The following is a 16,069-nucleotide window of genomic DNA, read 5'->3' as shown; positions in this document are numbered from 1 at the left end:
CACCGCCCCGCCAGCTCCGTTGAGACACAGCTGAAATGGAACGCGGAGTCAGTTTAAGGCGTGTGTGTTGATTTGATGCGTGTACATTGTGAAATGAATGCCCCGCCCACATAAGTACCATTTTTGGGGGGGCGATGAGAATATTTAAGATCCACTTTCTCAGCAAATTCCAAGGACACGATACAGTATTAACTATCAGCACTGTGCTGTACATGAGATCTCCAGAATTGACTCCTCTTCTAACTGAAAGTTTGTACCCTCTGGTCAACATCTTCCGAAGCATTTTCCCCAACCCCTGGCCTCTGGCAACTACCATTCCACTCTCTGCCTCTGTGATTCCGAGTTTCTAGATGCTACATGAACGTGAGCTCATACAGTGTTGGTCTTTCTCTTTCTGACTCATTCCACTTAGCATGATGCCCTCAACGTCCATCCATATTGCCGAAAGGGGCCAGATTTCCTTCTCTCTTGTGGCTGAATACGGTGTATGTGTGCCACACATTCTTATGGATCCGTTTCATATGTTTTCGTGTTATTAATTGGCATCTCTTCATTTCAGCTTCAAGAGCTCCATTCAGCCTTTCTTGCCTGGCGGGTGCAGTGGGGATGAACTCCTTCAGCTTTTGTCTGTCCGGGAACGTCTTTATCGGTCCTTCATTTCTGAGGGACACCTTTACTGGAGTGCTTTTGGCTGGCGGTTTTATTCGTTCAGCTCTTTTTTTTTTTTTTAATGTTTTATTTATTTCTAGGAGAGAGAGAGACAGTGTGATCAGGGTAGGGTCAGAGAGAGAGGGAGTCACAGACTGAAACAGGCTCCAGGCTCCGAGCTGGCAGTCAGCACAGAGCCCGATGCGGGGCTCGAACCCACGAACCGCGAGATCATGACCTAAGTGAAAGTCGGACGCTTAACCAACTAAGCCACCCAGGCGCCCCTCGTTCAGCTCTTTGAATGCTTCCTAGCACTCTCTCCTTGCCTGCAAGGCTCTGCTGAGAAACCCGTTGATGGCCTTTGGGGGCTCCCTTGTCAGTGACAAACTTCTTTCTTATTGCTGCCTTGGGGTTGTCTTTTGATAGTTCTAGTATGATGTGGCTTAGAGAAGCTCTCTTTCTGTTGAGCGACTGGGGGATCTATGAGCTTCGTGAACATGGATGTCCGATGCTCTCCCCAGATCTGGGACGTTCTCAGCCATTATTTCTTGAAATAAAAGTTTTCTGTCTCCTTCTCTCTTCTCCTGGGACTCCAAAAATTCACAGGCCGTTTCTTTTGATGCTATTGCAAAGATCATGGCCGGGGCTTCTTCACTCTTTCCTATTCTTTTGTCTCTGTTCTCTGAGGAGATAAATTCAAAGGTCCCGGCTTCTAATTCCCAGATTACTTCTTCGGCTTGATCCATTCTGTCTGCAATGCTCACTGTTGCATTTTCCACTTCATCCATTGTATTCTTCAATGCCAGAATTTTTTTTTTTTTTTTAATTTCCTGTGTTTAACTTCCTGTTTTGTTCTGGTACTGTTCTCCCGGTTTCATGGAACTCTCTTTCTGTTTTATCATGGCTCATTAAACTTCCTTAAAACAGCTATTTGGGGTTCTTCATGAGGTAAATTGCAGATCTCCGGGACTCTGGCACGGGTTACTGGAAGATTATTGTGAGCCTTTGGTGCTGCCATGTTTCCTTCATTTTTCCTGTTCTCTGAAGTCTTTTGCGTGGCTGTCTTTGCATCTGAAGTAGCAGTCACCTCCAACCCTTTTTACTGACTGGGTTTGGGAGAGAAATACCTTCCATCTGTCCTGCGAGGGAGTCTGTGGCCTTCACGGACCTCCTATGGATACACTGGCTTCACACTTCTTGCTCCCTTTTGTGGCAGATTTCTTTTTTTTAATGCTTATTTTTGAGAGAGCAAGAGTGAGAGAGAGTGAGAGAGCGAGCGAGCACACAAGCGGGGGAGGGGTACAGAGAGAGAGAGAGGCACAGAATCCAAAGCTGGCTTCAGGCTCTGAGCTGGCAGCACAGAGCCCGATGCAGGGCTCAAACCCACAAACCATGAGATCATGACCTGAGCTGAAGTCTGACGCTCAAGTGACTGAGCCGCCCACATGCCCGTTTTGTGGCAGATATCTGAAGCTTGTATGCCTTCTCTCCATCATGTAACACACCAGGCCAAAGTGCTAACGCTCAAGCTTGTGGTCTCTTAGGGGCCCACAGCTTCTGGATGGCTTTCTAGTCGTCTGCCAAAGCTTGGTCTCACCACCCATCAGGGGCACACGCAGGGAGCCGGCTATAGGATACAGGAGAGTGGGGTTTAGATGCACAGAGCACCGAGGGTGCCGGTGGGCTGGTGGGGGTGGGGTGGGGGAATCCATGTGCTATGTGTCCCTAGTGCCTTGTTGGCGGGTTTCTAGACGGAGCCTGGAAAGCAGTTAGTGGGACCCATGTCTCTTTAAGGCCCTCTAGGAGTCCGATCTACTCCCACCTCCTCCTGCCCTTCATCATGCAGCTCGTGAGCCAGGTACCCCGGATGGGGCGAGAGAGAGACGTGCCTCTCTGGAAGGCCTTGTGCCACTGGGGATGCCCGGTGCCCACTCGTGTGCTCCCACTTGTTCCCCGCAGAAGAGATCACGGGCGAGAAGGTCTCCCTGGGCACGGAGCTTTCACCCTCTCCGAAGCATCCGAACTTGTATCTGGTCTGCTCCAACGGCACGCTGGAGCTTCGCAACGGGCCTCCCGGACGCGCCCACCGAGGTCCTCTGGTCCGCGGATGGTTATCGAAGACAAGGCTCTCTAGGGGCTCTCGGAGCGCAGCTGGGAAGGGCCAGGCCCAGTTCACGAGCCACGACACGGTCCACATCCAGGACCGAGGTCTGTCTGTTTCCTGAGGCACAGGTGGGGGAGAGTCCTCCCAGGTCCCCGGGTTATGGTGCTGGACCCATGGCTCCCACAGAGGCACTTCTGTCCACGGACAGATGCCAAATTGGTGAGGGGGGACACAGGAACAAGGGGCGCCTCACTCGGCCATCTTGCTGATGTGCTGACTCCCTTTTATCTATCTGTTAGGTTTACTTATTTTGAGAGAGAGCGAGAGAGAGAGAGAGAGAGAGAGCACACGAGAGCAGGGGAGGGGCAGAGAGAATCCCAAGCAGGCTCCGCACAGGCAGCACGCGGCCCGACGCGAGGCTCGAACTCTCAAACCGTGAGATCACGACTTGAGCCGAAATCAGGAGTCGGACGCTTAACCGACTGAGCCCCCCCAGGCGCCCCCTGACTCCCCTTTTATACCAAAGTATTGTTGCATGAAAGGGGCTACAGAGATGTAACCTGCGTGCAGTTTTTGGTGAAGTTGAGACAGATGAGGGGAAAACAAACGAGCTGTATTAACCAGAGCTTCTCACGAGCCCTGAGAAGAATGTGATTTGTGGCAGTCTTCCAGGGAGACAGACTTGGAAAATAAACACTGGGCATCAGGCCGGGCCCTGCGCTATTTAACTTATTCTTGTACTCTCAATGAAAGCAGAAGGCAAAACGAATACTCCAGTTTTTTTGGTAACAACTTCTGTTTGAACACCAAACGAGGCTAAAGGTGAACGCAGTGTTCGGAGCTCAACGGTATCTCCCATTCAAGCTACAAGGAGGAAAAACTACCCAGCCGCCGGAACTTCGCCCCGTCTCGAGAACAGAAATCTCTTACTTTTTCGATGAAGAAACTCGGCGACCAGAGCTGCCACGTGCACATAACACATTGCTGCCTGGAAAAGGATGACAAAGAAAAGAGCAGTCAGAACGCGTTCCAGAGCCTTCTGCAGGGTTGTGTTTAGAGCAACGTCTGAAGTAGTTACCTCTGAAAAATCTCCGTTTTTTATATGAATCTTGGCCATGCTGTCAAGCCAGGTTTTCCTGAGCTCCGGGGTGCTTGCGTAGGACTTGGCAAGGCTGTACTGGAGATCAATCAGCATTTCAGGATCTTTCTCATGCTCCTTCATTTGGGCCGTGGCCATAAGGACGGTACGGATTCTCTTGGTCAAGTCTTTGACTTCTGTGGGAAAAGCAGTTGCCTAATTTCAAAACAAACAACAAAAAAAAGACATGTTTATCAATAGTACCCCTGTGCTCTAAGCCCTGGCATCCAATCCTGGGAATCCATGACCTATGTCGCTTGTTATAGTTGTTGGTGCATCACATGTCTAAAGAGCTTTGTTTTTGTTTTTCTTTTTACGGGGCGCCCGGGTGGCTCCGTCGGTGGAGTGTCCGACTCTTGATTTCGGCTCAGGTCAAGATCCCAGGATGGTGGGATGGAGCCCCGTGTTGGGATCTGCACTGAACATGGAGCCTGCTTAAGAGTCTCTCTCCCTCTCTCTCTTCCTCTGCTCCTCCCCTGCTCACGCTCTCTCTCTAAAATTAAATAAACAAATAAATAAAAAAACAAAGAGCTTTGAATTTTAATGCTTATTTACTTTGAAAGAGAGCGCGGGCGCATGGGTGAGAATGTGAGTGGGGGATGGGCAGAGAGAGAGAGGAGAGAGAGAGAGAGAGAGAGAGAGGAGAGAGAGAGAATCCCAAGCAGACTCTGCACAAGGGGCTCCATCTCACGAACTGTGTGAGCATGACCTGAGCCGAGATCAAGAGTCGGATGCTTAACTGACTGAGCCACCCAGGCGCCTCTAAAGAAGTTTAAATTCTTCTTTTCAAAATGTCCCATTAGCTCCGTCTTCAAAGGCTCTAAACTTGATGGCAGTATACTCACAATACATAAAAGCATGGATTCTAGAGCCAGACTATCTGGTTCAGAACTCCAGCTTTCCAGCGGTACTAGAAATTACGGACAATTACTGGCGCATGGTAAATTCGACAGCCAGGAGAATTATTTGCTGTTCCTGTGTGACGTCAGTTACAATGGTAACTAAAAAGTGACAGCTTAGTATGTACTCGGCAACGGTCTTAGGTGCCTTCCATGTTTTAATTTTTGTAGCAACCCTATGAAATAAGTACCATTACAATTCATTTTAAAAAGAAAAATCGAGGCACACAGCTGTTAAATGGATTGGCCAAAACCTCACAATTGGTTAAGTGGTAGAGACAGGATTTATACCCAGTCATTCTGGTTCCAGAGCGAGTGATCTTAGCCACTCTTCCATCCAGACAAACATACCTCTCCCATCCACCAACTGCCGCATACACTAAGGTAAAAACCTTATACCAAAACCGTAACAATTTCTGCTTCTACAGCGAAAAGGTTGTGAATCGCAGAAAACCCTAAAGAGTTAATTACAGCCTCTCTCCAAATGTCGTTTTGTCCTCCAAACCCATTAAGCTCCAGTTTCCTTTTAATCTTGGCCGCTATTAAGAAAGTATTCTCACTTCTCCTTAACCCCGGTGGAGTCATCACAGTTATCTGTAGGATTCAGAGAAGACAAGGAAGGGACAAGTAGGCAGGGGTGGGGAGCTTCTCGGGGCGAATGTAACCAAATGTGGAGGAAATGGTTTTTCAAAGTGCCTTCTTGCTCCCTGCAAAAATAATAATTACACATAATCAAGTTCCTTCTTACACCCCAGTAGCCATCCCATTTACTGGGGGGAAAGGCATAACGTGCAGTGGGCTTCACTGGTAACGACAGCCCTGCCAGACTAAAGCGAGGTCATTTCAGAAATGAGTCATAAAAAAGCCAACTTTTATGTCCCAGAGAATGAAGAATGGTCACCAGTGGTAAAACAAACTCAACGAGCGGAAGATCCTAAATGACAGAAAATGTTTCTGTGCTCATGGGATTAGTTGGAGTGTATGCTGATCTCCTGGGGAACCAGGAGAACTGGCTGAAAAGCAAACTTTCCCAGCCTGAGAACGGCTGGCATTACTCAGCGTTGTTTTTGCTGGGTTTTTTTTTCAGGCTAAGCAACGTTCCTACGGGAATTATTTTTTTGGTACAAAGATTCTACATGTCCTGAACATCAAGTATGCTGTGACTGTGAATTTTTTTTTTCCTCCTTACAGTTTTTACACAATATTGTCAAATTATCCTGGAGGATGACCTTTCCCAAGAATGGGGGTCATCCCCCGGGGAGGGAAAGTCTGCAACCGGCAAACAATTCTTCTGCTCTTGTATGCACACATCGCCGAAGATCAGACCCGGTTTTCCATGCAACGAGACAATCGAATTTTTACAACATTACAGGTTCTAAGTATGTGGGGGAGAAACAGGAACGGTGGTCAGGGTCTTGGGCTCGACCCCAGCCAGCTGGTACCGGAGAACGTCCACCTTGGCCTTGGGGTTGACAATACATACCTATGGCAAGCCATAATCAGTGCAAAGATAATTCCTGAAACTCAGAAGACCATCAAGTAACGACTCCCTTCTGGGTTATTCCTCCTTCGTTGGCAATGGGTCAGGTAGCTCTCAGCTACGTGAGATCTTGTGAAAGCTCAAACTCAGTGCTTCATTAATCAATGCCATAAATGGCACCGGTAGCCAAGTGGGAGTCAAAAAAGAACCCATGGGTTTTCTGAACAAGGGAAGAAACCAAGCCGGGAGGAAAAAGGCCAATCCTACCAGCTCAAACAACTATGTATACACAATACAGTCATTCATCCATCCGGTCAACTAATACTGAAGACCTGCTGTGTACCAGGCAGTGTTCTGGGTGCTAGAGATAGATGGCCCCAGATGACAGAGAAGGTTCTGGATGCTGGACAAGACAGAGCCTTGACTCCTGAAACTCACACTCTGCATACACCCTGGACCATCAAACGCTGAGAACCCAATGAGAGTTTAACTATAGGAGAGTAAACTTCCCTGAGAGTGAAGGTGGTCCCAGTTTCTTACTTGAGGTGAGCACATACCTTCATAGGCCTGTCGCTGTTGGCAAAATTATTGATAATGAAGAGGGACTCCTGAAATCGCGACCCTCCGCTTAGTGCCACGTCGGCGATCAGCTGGCTCACAGCGATGATGATCTGTGGGAGGAAGCACACGTTGGCCTTCCAATGTCTTTTGAACAAATGCTGCCAATTTTCGTCATTGTAGGAGCCCATAAGCACCCGTATGAGATGCGCTCTCTCTCTGCCTCACCCCTGCTCACTCTCTCTCTCAAAACAAATATATACACTTAAAACAATTTTTTAAACACCTTACAGTTCCATCCTAATCTAGTTTCTTCACACAGGAGGGGTTTAAATTCTTCTAGTCCAGGAGCAACTCTGAAGGTCCCGGTAACAAATGTTATTGGGACGTTTCTCGGCTTAGAGGTGAACAGCTGTTCCAAACTCACAGCACAGACTGATCTGAAACGGTTTTCCAAATCGTGAACTCGTAACGATGGCGGTCACCCAGCCAGGAATAAATGACATTTGTCTTTGATGGTTTCTCACCGCCTTTCGCTGCTCTATTTCAATGCCACACTGGCATTGAATTTTTTTGCAAAAACAACTCCATGACCTTGCCTCCCTTCTTGGCTTCGGACTGGGGGTCTGTCTAGTTTAGACAGCAGAGGGCAGAAGGGACTTTGATGGGGATTTTAATCTCTCAAGCTCCCTTGGATGACCACCCAAGTGATCCACGTGAAGGTGATGACCACTTCTGGGAAGCAGGGCTCTGGAGGAGCAATGAGCGCAAGCTCTAGGGTCCAACGGCCTTCGGTTCAAATTTTGACTTTATCAATTATTCGCCATGTGGCTTTCGGAAAGTTACGGAACCCTTCTGTGCCTCACTTTCCCCATTTGTAATACGGGGGTGCTGACACCTGTGTGAGAGCGCTCTTATGAGGACTGAAGAGATCATAATCAGACTCTCAGTTAACTCTTTACTGAGCACTTACTATATGCCAGAAATGGTTTTAACGCTTCACATTTATTCATTTATATTTCAACAGATGACTTGCGTCAGTGAACTGACGCTCCGACCCAGAAGAATAAGGACCTCGTGGGGCATTTCAGGCATTAGCTGCATGTTTATTGCAGAAACGTTCTGCGGAAGGTGGTATTTAAGCAACACCTCATAAAAGCCAAGAGTCAAAGCCCTAACGTGTGATGGCGGCCCTCGTATCCAAAAGAACCTACGTGGCAGATTTTTATAGGAAACATATACCTCTATCAGACGTCCCATTACTGAGGACATTTCTAGAAAGCTGACTACGGTTGTTTCCTCATCTATAGCCCACTCGCCAATAAATAACTCCAATGGATCTGACCACGGCAATGAAGACAGAAATGTGGCCTAGGATCGTCCATGGTACAAAGATGCCTCGTGTTTAAGAAGTCCCAGCTGTGGTTTAGTTCACAGCTGTTTCATCAAATAAGCAAAAGAAATGTACATGTTTAAAAAAAAATTTTTTTTAATTTTAATGCTTATTTATTCTTGAGAGGGAGACACAGAAAGAGAGAGAGAGCAAGCACGAACAGGGGAGGGGCAGAGAGAGAGGTTAATACAGAAGCTCTGAGCTGTCAGCACAGAGCCTGATGTGGGGCTCAAACCCATGAACCGCAAGATCATGACCTGGGTCGGCGTTGGACGCCTAACTGACCGAGCCACCGAGGCGCCCCTTGAAATACATTTTTTAATGTGTATTTATTTTTGAGGGGGGGGCGCAGAAGTGTGTGCGAGGGGTAGAGGCAGAGAGAGAAAGGGAACAGAGGAATTCGGATTATCCTACCTGACGATAAACGATTGGGAACAGAGGAATTCGAAGCGAGCTCTGTGCTGACAGCAGAGAGCCCAATGTGGGGCGTGAACCCACGAACCATGAGATCTTGACCTGAGCTGAAGTCGGACGCTTAGGTGACTAAGCTACCCAGGCACCCCAGAAATGTAGAGGTTTACTGACAGCTACCAGGTGCAAAGCGCCTATTACGTGCACGCTAGGCGTCGTCCCTGGCACCGCGCACACCTCATGAGAGCTCCACAAGGCGAACTACACTTGGCCGCACGTTACAGATGAGGCAGACGGTTAGAGGCGCACGGAGCAACTTGCCTAGGGTCACATAGTAAGCAAGTAGCTGAACTAGGACTTAGATCCAGGAAGGTCTGATTCCAAAGCCCATGCTTTCCACTAAACCTTGAACTGTCTCTCATCCTTTATGAACTGGGCACGCTGCAACATGAAAAACAAAGTGATCTGTTACGGGATCTAACCGGTTCTGTGCTCTAGCAAATATTCTGTTCGGTATTTAATCCTCATGAAACCATATGAGGTAGGTACAGACATTTACCACTCTCTTACCTATGAAGAAACTGAGGCACCGAGAGACTAAGGAAGTTGCTCAAGGTCACACAGTGAGTGGGAATCTGGGAATCCGAACTCGAGTCTGCACTCTTAATACCTACACTCTAGAGCAGTGCTGTCCAACAGAAATAAGTGAGCTGCGTACATATTTTAAAATCTAGGAGCCACATTAAAGGGTAAAAAGACACAGGTGCAAGTCCATATATTTTACTTAACCTGATTATGTCCAAACCATCACGTCAACATTGAGTCAATATAAAACGACTGAGATATTTTGCTTTTGCCGCGCTCGGTCTTCGATAAAGACGGGACAGAAGAAAGATCAGGAGCTTTGATTTTCACTGACCTGCAGATGTGTCCTCAGAAAGGTTTTCCTTTTGGTGTACTCAAAGTTGTTTCTCATCAGGAGATACAGAAGCGCGGATGCTTCATTCCTGGTTGAGCTGATCTTCGAGGTGCAACATTTCAGAACCTCATAGCAAAATGCAGCACACATGTTTACCCGTCCTTTGAAAAAGGCCGAGGGAAACTAAAGAACGGGAAAAACAGAAGTAAGTGTCTGAAGACCCACGCTCCCAAATCACTCGCCCGTCCAACGCCTTCTAGCTTCTCACTCAAAACTGTACTGGGTGCTTTGAGGGTACAAAACCAACGTAAGGCTGGGGCTCCGCTCCGGAGAACCAGAGACCAGCACGCATTAATAACAGAACAACTCAAGTCAGTGGGTAGGTCGTGACAAAAATGTGCGGTATGGACCATAAATGCTACAGATCTGAGAAGAGCTCACGATGGTCTGGAAAAGATGATAAGTATGTTCTTTTGTTTTTGTCTTTTTTTTTTTTTTTTTTAACAGAGAGAGAACGTGAGTGCGCATGTGTGAGCACAGGAAATGGGCGGAGCAGGGAAGAGGGAGAGAATCCCAAACAGGCTCTATGTTGAGGGCACTGCCCAATGTGGGGCTCGATCCCACGATCCTCGGATCATGACCTGAGCTGAAATCAAGAGCTGGATGCTTGACCAACTGAGTCACCCAGGCGCCCCGATACGTAGGTTCTTGATGATATGTATTAAATTCATGAATGGCTGAAATGATGACGACTGATGGGTCTCAGTTTTGGGCTTTGAAAATGGGAAGGACAACCTGCATTATTTACTCCTTTGCTTTGTATTTGTTTGTTTGTTTGTTTATTTTAATGTTTTATTTATTTCTGAGACAGAAGGAGAGACAGCATGAGCAGGGGAGGAGCAGAGAGAGAGGGAGACACAGAATCTGAAACAGGCTCCAGGCTCTGAGCTGTCAGCACAGAGCCCGACGCGGAGCTCGAACCCGTGAACTGTGAGATCATGACCTGAGCCGAAGTCAGACGCTTAACCGACTGAGCCACCTAGGCGCCCCTCTTTGCTTTGTATTTAAACAGTTCCTTATATTATGAACTCCCAAATGCTGAGAAAATTATAGTGGGGGTCTGTTCAGCAAGTAAAGTTGATGTTTTCACAAACTGGGGTATAAGCGAAGGGTATGCCCATAAACACACGCACGACATGCACAGGTGTGTTCTACTCATAACTAGTGTTGAGTAAGACACAGTTTGGCATTAGAAAGAAAGTACAAAAGTTATGATCAATCTTCAAAACAGCCGAGTGGCTATTAGTCTGAAAATGTATTCAGTCTGCTTTGTGGAAGATAAACTACTCATTATAACATAGGCTTGTTACGACCTCCTGTGCTTACATGGCTAAGTAAGCGGGAAGTAGCTTCAAGGGCACACAATGGATTTTCTTCAGGTAGCATGAAGCTAGAGGGCTGCGCTTTCAAAATTATTCCTTGGGAATCTTGAGTTTAAACCCATGTTATCGGAACCTATTTTTTTTAAAGTTATCTCTATGCCCAACGTGGTGCTCGAACTCATGACTCAAGAATCACATGCTCAAGGGGCGCCTGGGTAGCTCAGTCGGTTAAGCGTCCGACTTAAGCTCAGGTCATGATCTCACGGTTCGTGGGTTTGAGCCCTGCGTCGGGCTCTGTGCTGACAGCTCAGAGTCTGGAGCCGGTTTCGGATTCTGTGTCTCCCTCTCTCTCTGACCCTCCCCTGCTCACGCTGTTTCTCTCTCTCTCTCAGACATAAATAAAAGATAAAAAAAAAAGAGTCACATGCTCTACTGACTGAGCCAGGCAGATGCCCCAAGAGTCTATTTCTTATTTTTTTTTAATGTTTATTTATTTTTGAGAGAGACAGACAGACAGAGTGTGAGCGGGGGAGGTGCACAAAGAGAGGGAGACATAGAATCCCAAGCGGGCTCCAGGCCCTGAGCTGTCAGCACAGAGCCTGACGCAGGGCTCTCGAACCCACCAACCGTGAGCTCACGACCTGAGCCAAGTTGGATGCTTAACCAACTGAGCCACCCAGGTACCCTACCCCCGACAAGAATCCATTTCTTTTGAATCACCTTAACACCAAGTACAATGCAATGCAGATAATGAATGTTTCATGAGCATTTTCTGATTGGCAATTGGGAGATTTCATCAACAGTTTCACCAGATCAGACCAAATATTGCTGGGCACGATACTCTGGGATGAAAAAAAAGGTGTAAGCGAGCGCATGGGAATAGTGCAGTTAATCCACTATCAGTGTCTCCCTCCATCACGCTTCTCGGAGGGGCAATGGCCAAAATCATCACCCACTTCCTAAGTGTCAATCCCGATGGATTTCCTTTCCTCCTTATCTCAGTGACCACTCCATTCCTCATAATAATGTTGAAACTTTTTGCTACTTTGGCTTCCAGGATACCTCCTTTTTTACCTTCCTTCCTACTTCTGTGACTGTCCCCCTCTCATCTCCAGAGAGTGCTTTTCCAGCCCCTTCCATGTTGTTTTTCTCCAATGTGCTGCTCTTGACCTTTTGTGAGTCGGGGGAGGGGGGGGTCTTCCTCTATATGTTCTCCAGGGGAAATGAAGCCACTCCCATGGCTTCAATTACCACTCATATACTTCTGATCTCCCCGGTTTACTGTGTCCCAGAGAAACTGGGCCTTTTAGAATTTCTGGGTCTTTGCATGTATGTGCACATCCTTCTCCCCGGAGTGTTCTTCCTTGAGCTTTCCAAACAGCTGGCCCCTTTTGGTATTTCAGGTCTCATTTTACAAGGGACGAGCCTCCCTAAGGTAAAGGATCTCCCACAAATCCTTATTCTCTATCATAGCACCTTTAGGTCCTTCCTAGAACTTGTGATTACGTTTGTTTACTTGTTTATGTCAGCAGACTAAGAGCTTCAGAAGGGCAGAGACTGTGTTTCTTTTGTATCTCTAGTGCCTAGTACAGTACCAGACAGAGAGAAGGTGTTTGGTAAATCCAGGATGGATGGATGGATGGATGGATGGACGGACGGACGGACGGACGACTCCAAGGCTAGCTCTCTAACTCAGATCACTCTCAAGAGCAAAGATCCACGTATCCAACTGCCAGTCCTAACAGCTCTAACTGGACGGCCCAAAGCCACCTTCAATGTAACAGAGCCACGAAACAGAACTCCTTAGCTTTTACCCCAGATGTAGTGTTTTTTCTCTAGATCTCACACCAGCCACTCTACTCTTCCCCTTAGTTTCTTATAATGCGCTCCTGTTGAACTCAGTTCTCCGTACACTTACTTCAAAATGGTATCAAGGAGTGGCAGTTAAAACAACAACCTTCAACTCCACCTAAGTTCTCTATCGACGAAGTCCAACAGGCCACCACCCAAAGAGGATGACAAAAAAAAAAGTTTTCCATGCTTCTCCATTCCACGACACAAATCAATTAATTGAATTTTTTGGTCTCTTTGGGAGTTATACACACCAGCATGGAGGCCTAGCCTGTGACTTTCCAGAATTTTAACTCCATCCTGGTTTATGATGTCTTTTTTATTACGTCTAAAAGCTATCAAAAGCAGATGAGAAATCGATCTTTGCTGTCTCGTTCGGTCATATTTATTCCTAAAAGCCTGGTCTGAGGGTTTTGTGGAGGTGAGATGAGCAGCCTGACAATCTAGAGCCCGCAGATCCCATGAGCGATGGAAGGCAGAATTCATTCATTTGGACACGTATGGAGGGCCTCCCCCTCGCAGGATATTATACAAGACCCTGGGGCTATCAAACTTGGTCTCTGCTTTCTACCTGCTTATACAGGAGCGCGCCGATAACTTCTATGCCCTCAGCGTCCTGAGAATATTTTCAAAGGAAGCAAACTACAGTAAACACTGGCAAAGTCAGTAACTTGAAAATGATACTTTGCAAAGGAACCTGCTGAGAAAGGGAAGGAACGACTAGGTGAAACAAAACATGAAAAGCATGGGGACGCCTGTGTGGCTCAGTCGGTTAGCGTCCGACTTCAGCTCAGGTCATGATCTTGCAATTCGTGGGTTCGAGCCCCACATCGGGCTCTGTGCTCACAGCTCAGAGCTCAGAGCCTAGAGCCTGCTTGGGATTCTGTGTGTGTGTCTCTCTCTCTGCCCCTCCCCTGCTCGCACTCTGTCTCTCTCTCAGAAATAAGCAAACATTTAAAAAAGTGTTTTAATTAATTAATGCATTAAAATTTAAATTTAAGGAAAAAAAGCAAAACGCACGTTCCGATTTTAAGGGGTTCTTGGTTGGGTCCTCTTCCTGGATTTTGCTACTCTGTACCCGCACTTACAAAGGCAACACTTAATAGCTTCATTATCTGAGGCTTGTACATGTCCTTACAACGATCAGCGTAGCCCCCTCTTTCCTTCGTGCCACGGATGGAGCCCACTAGCAGCTAGAAAGCTTTTCGCCTTACCTTGCTGATGAAAGCTCGCAGCGAGGCAAAAACATGTTTCAGTGACACTTCAGACTGTCCATTTTTAAGAAAAGCCAGATGGATGTCAAATACTTTTTTCATTAACGGGTTGTGGCCATCATTATTTAAAAGCTGACTCTGCGAAAACAACAAAAATGCATTTTGCAGGAACGATTTCTGCTGCCCCTCCCCCAACGAGAGAGCCGACATGCCCTATACCTGTTCATCAAAGCCCTGCTTGAAAGTTTCCAAAAAAGAAAAAGTTTGATATAACTGAAAGACATTTGTGCCATCTTTCAGCTTGGAAATCTTAAAATGCCACACAACTACATTTTCACTTAATTCCACCATTTAAACCGATGAAAAAAATTATTTTTCCAACGTAACACCAAATAGAATACAGAAATACAGAAACAGTATGGGAAGAGTATTTTCTGTGAACCTCGTAATTTTTTTTTCCCAAAGATTTTATTCTTTGTAAGTCATCTCTGCACCCAACGTGGGGCTTGAAACCACGACCCTGAGACCAAGAGCTGCATGTCCCACAGAATGAAACAGCCAGGCACCCCTATTAACCTCTTAATATTATGCAATATTAACCACACTGCTTCTCAATGAAGGAATCAGTGAATTGAAAATGGACACAAGGCAACCAGGCTTTGCGTTTCTTCGAGGAAGCCTAAATAATGTAAGAATTAAAACTATCATTTCTATTTTAAAAGCCTATTATCTAATTTCCTTTTACAAGTCTGTCTAGTACAAAATGCATTTAGCTACTGGTGACAAATTAAATCCTCCAGGAAGAGAGATAACAAGGGGTACCACAATTGAATAGACTATGTAAAATGTTTACTCCTCACAAACAGGTATAAAAGAAACAACAAATAATAAAGAAGTAGCTACTGGTTTGTGAACCTTTTTCTTTTTTAAAAGCTTTGGTCAACTTCTCTAGGCCTAACATCCCTGAAGAAACTAATTAGGGGGTTACAATTTGACACAAAGTAACCACAACAAAACAAAATACTATACAAAACTATGACAGAGCTAACTGATGGTAACATCGAGGGCTAGAATCCCTGAATGGTATAGGAGTTTTCCGGTTCTTTCCTTAGTCTACTACTTTCGCTACTTCCACGCAGGGTGTAGTGGTTAGAAGCATGGATTCTTGGGAAGACTGGCCCAGATCTGAATCCTGATTCTGCCACTGACTGGCTACATGACATTACCTTCCCTGTGAGCCTCAGTTTCCTCATTTTAAAAGGGGAATAATAACAGTATCTGTATCATAGAGCTATTCTGAGGATCAAAAGCAAGTTCATATTTGTATTTTTAAGTTTACTGAGTTATATGGGGTGCCTGGGTGGCTCAGTTGGTTGAGCATCCGACTTCAGCTCGGGTCATGATCTCGCGGTTCGTGGATTCGAGCCTCGCGTCGGGCTCTGTGCTGACAGCTCGGAGAGCCCGGAGCCTGCTTCGGCTTCTGTGTTTCCCTCTCTCTCTGCCCCTCCCTTGCTTGTGCTCTCTCTCTCAAAAATAAATAAACATGAAAAAATTTTTAAACTTACCTTTTTACATATATGACTTAATTATTTTTAGAACATTTACGGCGGTGTTCAACCATCACAATCCAATTTTAGGGCCGGCTCCCATCTACAATCACTCCCCTCTCCCACCCCCCAGCCTCCCAATAAAAAAGTGAGTTCATATTTGTAAAGCGCTTAAGATGAGGCCTCACCTCTACCAAGACACGTTTGCCAAGTAAGAAGTGTCTGAATTTGGGCTACATTTTCATCAGAACAAACTTAATCCTTGATACAGAAATTCCATAGCCTATTTCTTATTAGCATCTAATTCCGTTTTCAAGGATCATAATTCCTGGCCTGAAAAGGCCAGGCCAGGTTTCCATAGTAAATCTGGAGGGCCGAAGCAATGAACTGAATTACACAGGGAAGAGGGAAGAAAAGAATTGATCTGCGTAACTCGGAAATGCAGGCAGGATTTTTCCATGTTGAGCTCTCCCACTAATGTTACATTATGTTACAGTTAAAGAACTTTCCGTCTTCAAAGCACTC

At 46.3% G+C, this 16,069-nt stretch overlaps 1 protein-coding gene across 2 annotated transcripts in view; it reads right to left on the bottom strand.

Annotated features, from left to right (window-relative positions):
- The window catches only part of DOCK11 (dedicator of cytokinesis 11), a 204,024-nt gene that overhangs the window by 40,821 nt on the left and 147,134 nt on the right, over positions 1 to 16,069 (bottom strand). For both annotated transcript variants that reach the window (XM_039244393.1, XM_039244395.1), the window contains 5 exons: positions 13,998 to 14,135; positions 9,551 to 9,733; positions 6,827 to 6,940; positions 3,831 to 4,046; positions 3,683 to 3,740 (listed from right to left, as the gene is read on the bottom strand). In XM_039244393.1, the coding sequence (XP_039100324.1) occupies positions 3,683 to 3,740; positions 3,831 to 4,046; positions 6,827 to 6,940; positions 9,551 to 9,733; positions 13,998 to 14,135 (709 nt within the window). The remainder of the gene's footprint in view (positions 1 to 3,682; positions 3,741 to 3,830; positions 4,047 to 6,826; positions 6,941 to 9,550; positions 9,734 to 13,997; positions 14,136 to 16,069) is intronic.

This window comes from Hyaena hyaena, unplaced genomic scaffold (genome assembly GCF_003009895.1).
Source record: "Hyaena hyaena isolate Hyena2069 unplaced genomic scaffold, ASM300989v1 scaffold_243, whole genome shotgun sequence".
NCBI lineage: Eukaryota > Metazoa > Chordata > Mammalia > Carnivora > Hyaenidae > Hyaena > Hyaena hyaena.
Note: the sequence above shows the minus strand (reverse complement) of the source record. Positions and strands in the feature narration are given on the sequence as shown.